The sequence below is a fragment of the Ovis aries genome, unplaced genomic scaffold (genome assembly GCF_016772045.2).
Source record: "Ovis aries strain OAR_USU_Benz2616 breed Rambouillet unplaced genomic scaffold, ARS-UI_Ramb_v3.0 scaffold_1248, whole genome shotgun sequence".
Taxonomy (NCBI): domain Eukaryota; kingdom Metazoa; phylum Chordata; class Mammalia; order Artiodactyla; family Bovidae; genus Ovis; species Ovis aries.
The window spans coordinates 1-5,078 of NW_024599773.1; the positions used below are offsets into that span (position 1 = coordinate 1).

General features: G+C 79.2%; 1 protein-coding gene across 1 annotated transcript; it reads left to right on the plus strand.

The window, feature by feature from the left end:
- Window positions 1-90: 90 nt before the first annotated feature.
- LOC121818467 (collagen alpha-1(I) chain-like) lies at window positions 91-4,783 on the plus strand (the record flags this gene model as incomplete). The annotated part of the gene is made up of 2 exons (XM_042242606.1): window positions 91-379; window positions 2,865-4,783. Coding segments are annotated over exons 1-2 (2,208 nt in total), but the record flags the coding sequence as incomplete, so codon positions are not given.
- Window positions 4,784-5,078: the final 295 nt, after the last annotated feature.

The following is a 5,078-nucleotide window of genomic DNA, read 5'->3' on the forward strand; positions in this document are numbered from 1 at the left end:
GGGGGGGCGGGGAGGGGAGGGGGACGGGACGGGGCGCGGGGGGGCACGGGGGGAGGGGACGGGCCCGGGCCCCGGAGACGGGAAGGCATGATGCCGGGCCCCGCGGAGAACGCCCGGCCGGCAGGCGCGCGAGGGGAGCAGGGGGCGCGCCAAGCCAGGGAGGAAACGGGGGGAAAAGGGGCCAGACAAAAAGGAGCACACAGGGAGACACACAGGGCGCCGCGGAAAGGGCCGGGGGCCAGCGCGAGGAACGCCGCCCAGGGCGGAAAGGGCACGAGGAAGGAGGCGCGGCACACGCAAAAGGCGGGAGCAAGCCGCAGGAAACCCCCCGGGCCCGAGAGCAGCGACCCCCACCAGCGGCGAACGGAGAAAGGAGGAGGCGAGGGGGGGGGGGCAGGAAGGACGGGGGGGAAGGGGGAGGGCACGGGGGCGGGCCAGGCAGGACGGCGCACGCCGGCCGGGGGGTGGGACAAGGCCGGCGCGGGGCAAACCGCCGCGGCGGACAGACGAGCGCGCGGGACAGGGGCACCCACCCGCCCGCCACGACGCACACGGAGCGGCGGCGCCCGCGCCACCGGAAACAGCACAGAGAGGCGGGGAGGCGCGGGAGAGGCGGCGCTGAGCACAGGGCGGGGCGCACGGGCCGAGGCCGGAGGGGCCGGCCGCCAGAGCCGGAGGCACCGGGGAAGAGAAAGCCAGGGCGGGGGAAGGGAGAAAAGGAAAGAGAGGCGGCGGGAAGGGGAGCAAGCCGAGACGGGGGAGGGAAGGAACGGGCGCGGGGGAAGCGAGCCCCGGCCGGGGCGACCCAGCCCGTGGGCCGGGCGAGGGCAACAGGGCCACGCGAGCGAGCACGCGCGGGAAGACGCGAGACCGGCAGGGCCACAGGGGGGAAAGGAGGGGCAGGGGTGGGGGCGGGAGGGGCGCGGCGCCAGCGCCAGAGCCGGCCCTGGAGCGGGAAGAGCACGAGCAGCGAGGGGAAAGAAGGAGGCACCGGGCAGACGACGCAGGGAAGGGGGGGGGCAAGCCGGGCCGGGCGGGAGGGGAACGCACGACACCCGCACCCGACAGGAAGGGCACGGGAGCGGGAGGGGGGGGCCCGGGGGAAGAAAAAAAACACCCGCGGAACACGGAAGGGGGGGGGGAGCAGAAAGAAAGGAGCAGCACACGGCAGCAGGCCGCAGGGCCAGAAGAGGAGGGCAGAGGGCAGAGCCCGAAGACGGGGGGGGGGGGGGGGGGGGCCCAAACAGGGGAGGGGAAGCACCGGAGGGGGAGAAAGGGCGGGAACGGCCGGTGCCCGGCCCCCGAGGACGGGGAGGCAGCCCGAGAGGACAAGAGGGAGAGAAGCAAACCCACCACGAAAGACAGCGGAGCCGGGTGCCGGAAAGACGGAGACCCCCACGGCGCGGCGGGCGGGCGGGCGCCCGGGGCGCGGGCCCGAAGGCCAAGGGAGGCAGCCGCGGGGCCGCCACGCGGGGGGCCGACGACACGGCCGGGGCGAAGCGCGCGCGCGCGAGCGCGGGCAGGCAAGAGGGCGGAGAAGGACGCCAACGGACCGCCCGCCCGGCTGCCGGCGAAGGCCCGGGAGCCGACGGGCGGGGACCCCGGCAGGAGGCGGGGGGGGGGGGGGCGGCGGGGGCACACGCGCAGGGGGGGCGGCGGGGGGGGGGGGGGGGGGGGGGGGAGGGGGAACGGGGGGGGTGGGGGGGAGAGGGGCCACGGGAGGCCGAGGGGGGGGCGGGGGCACGAGGGGGGGGGGCGGGGAGGCGCCGGGGGGGGGGGGGCGGGGCCGGGGCCGGAAAGGGGGGGGCGGGGCAGAGACAGGGCCCAGAGACACAGCCAGGCAAAGGACAACGCAGGGGGGGGGGGGGGGGGGGGGGGGGGGGGGGGGGGCGGAGGGGGCGGGGCGGGGGGGGGGGGGGGGGGGGGGAGGGGGGAGGGGGAGGGGGGGGGGGGCGGCCGGGGGCGGCGGGGGGGGGGGGGGGGGAGGGGGGCGGGGGGCGGGAGGGGGGGGGGCGCGGGGGGGGCAGGGCGGGAGGGGGGGCAGGGAGGAGGCGCGGGGGGGGGGGCGCCGGGGGGGGGGGGGGGACGGGGGGGGGCACAGAGACACAGCGAGGCAAAGGACAAGGCAGGGGGGGGGGGGGGCGGGGGAGCGGGAGAGGGGAGGGGGGGGGGGGGCAGAATCGGAAAGGCGAAAGGCACAGGGACGCAGGGACGCACGCACGGACGCACCCACCCACCCACGCCCGCACGCACGCAGGCACCCAGCCACGCACCCACCCACCCACCGGCCCACGCGCCCACGCACGCACGGGCCCGGCACCGCGCGGGGCGGGACGAGCGGGGGGAGCGAAGCGGGGGAGGACGCGGGGCAGGGGGGGGAAAGCACAGAGCGCAGGGAGGGGAGGAGGGGAGCAGGGGCGGGGACGCAGGGAGACGGACAACACACGGAGGAGCGACGGAAAGGGCAAGAGAGAGGGGGCGGAAACCGCCCAGAAGGAAAGCACAGCACGGGAGCAAAGGGGGGGGGCACGAGGGGCGGGCAGAGGCACCAGGGGAAACGGGGCAGGGCGGAAGGGCAGGGCGGGGCCCGCGGAGAACGCCCGGCCGGCAGGGCGCGCAGAGGGGAGCAGGCGGCGCGCCAAGCCACGGCCAGGCAGCGGGGGCGCCCGGGGCAAAAGAAAAAAAAAAAAAGAAAAGAAAAAAGACCAAAACGAGGGGGGAGCGGGGCCGGGGGCGGGGCCGAGGCCAAAGACCGCGGCAAGCGGGGCGAAAGGAGCGGACAGGAGGGGAGGGAGGGGGCAGGGCAAGCCAGGGGGCAAGAGAGCCACAGAAGCGGGCACAGCGGGGACGCGGGCCGGGGGCAGAAACAGGCCCAGGGGGAGGAGGCCCGGGACAGGAGGCACCCCAGGAGGGGCCGGGAAGGGAGCGAGGGGAGCGGGCAGGAGGCCGGAGCGGGACCCCGCCGCCGCCAGAGGGCCGCCGCAGCCCGGCAGGCCGGCCGGCAGGCAGGCCGGCAGGCCGGCAGGCCGGCAGGGGCGAGGGGCGGCGGGCCCACCGCCACCCGCCCCCACCCGCCCCCGGCAGGGCCGCGGCCGAGAGCGGCAGGCAAAGCAGAAAGCGGGCCAGGCAAGGCAGAGCCGCGGACGGCGCCGCGAGCGGCGCGCCAGGAAGGGGAGCCGCCCCACCCACGCACCCCGCCGCAGCCCAGCCCCCCGGCCCCAGCCCCAGCCCAGCCCCAGCCCCAGCCCCAGCCCCCCAGGCCAGGGCGCCACCGGGAGACCGCCCCGGCGGCACCGGGCGGAGGAAGGGGGCGGGGGGGGGGGAGGGGGCCGAGGGACACACGCGCCGCGGGCAGGCCAAAGGAGGCGCCGCCGGGGGGCACCCAGGAAACCCCGCGCAGGCGGGGGCGAGGAGCGGGGACGGCGGCGAGGCAGCCAGCGGCACGGGACAGCGCCCCGCCGGGGGGGGAGGGGGGGCAGGCCGGCCGGCCGCCAGGGCCGGGCCGGGCAGGCGCGCAGGCGGGGCCGACGCGGGGCGACCCCAGGAAGCGCAGCACGCCAGGCCGCCCGGGCAGCAGCCCCAGCGCCCGGAGGGCACGCAGACGCACGGCCAGCGAGGCCGGGAGGCCAGCCAGCCAGCGCAGCCGCGGCCGGCCCGGCGCGCGCCGGCGCCCCAGCCCGCCCAGCAGCCGAGGGGGGGCCAACGAGGCCCCGCGGCGCAGGAGGGGGCCAAAGGACGGGAGGGGCCGCGGGCGCCGCAGGCCGGCCAAAGAAAGCCCAGGGCGGGAGCGCCGGCAGAAGGGACCGGGGGGGAGCGCCGGGCAGGCCAAGGGACGCGCGAGAGGCGGCGCCAACACCACAGGGCACAAGCAGCCAGGCGGCGGCGCGCAGCCGCCGGCACAGGCCAGCGCGCACAGCCAGCCACGAGCAAGGAAAAACCAGAGCCGGGACGAGACGGACCGGAGGCGGCAAAGGCACGGCACGGCGGGGGAAGAGGCGAGCGAGGGGGGCAGCCCGGGGCGGCCCAGGAGGCCGCGGCGGGGAACGGCAGGGCGACAGGCACCCGCGGCAGGGAGGCGGGAGCCCCCCAAAAGAAAGGCGGACCCGGGGGCCACCGGGGCCCCAGCGCGGGCCCACGACACGAGGGGACCGCAGGCCAGGAGCGGCGGGGGCGGAAGGGGGAGCGGGAGGCCAACGGGGGGCACGCGCCGCGGGCCCGGGCCGCAAGAGGCGGGGGAGCCCCGCGGCCCGGGCGGCCAGAAGGGGGGGGCAGCGCAGAGCGGAGGGGAGCGCGAGGGCGCCCCGGCCAGCGGGAGGCCAGCGGGCGGGGCGGCCAGGCCAGCGCGGGGCGCACGAGGCCCGCGGCAGAGAAGGGAAAGAAGCAGGGGGGACAAGAGACAGCCGGGACGGCCGCCGGGCCCAAGCGGGAACCCAGGCGGGCGGGCCAGGGCCAGGGCCCACGGGCGGCCCGACCGGCAGACGGAGGGCGCAAGAGGCAGGGCAGGCGGGCGGGGCGCCCCAGCGCGGGCAGCCGGCAGAGAGACAGAAAAGGAGGGAGGGGCAGAGCGGGCCGCGGGCGCCGGCCGGCGCGGGAGGCCCGCGAAGCCAAAACAACGCCAGCGGGCACGGAGGGGCACGGGCGGGGGGCGGGAGGGGGGGGGGGCGGCGGCCGACGCCGAACCCGCAGGGGCCCCGCCGCGGGCACGCGCCGGGAACCGAGGAAAAGAGCCGAGCGGGGGGCGGGGGGCGGGAGCGCGGGCGCGGCCACGGGGCCGGGAGAGACGGCACGGGGCGGGGGCGGGGCGGGGGCGGGGGCACGGACGGGAGAGGAACAGGGGAGAAAAAGGAAAGAAAGGAAAAAAAGAAAAAAGAAAAAACAAACCCAGAAGGAGGGAAGGACGAAAGAGGGGCGGGAGGAGGCCGCCAGGGCGGGGAAAGAGGGCGGAGCACAGAGCCGCCGGGCAGGGAGGCGGCGAGCGGAGCGCCGCGACAGGAGGCCGGGAGGGCGAGGGACGGGGGCCGGGAAAGCAGGGGCCGGGGGCAAGCCAGCGGGGAGGGGCGGGCCCCGCAGAGGCACGG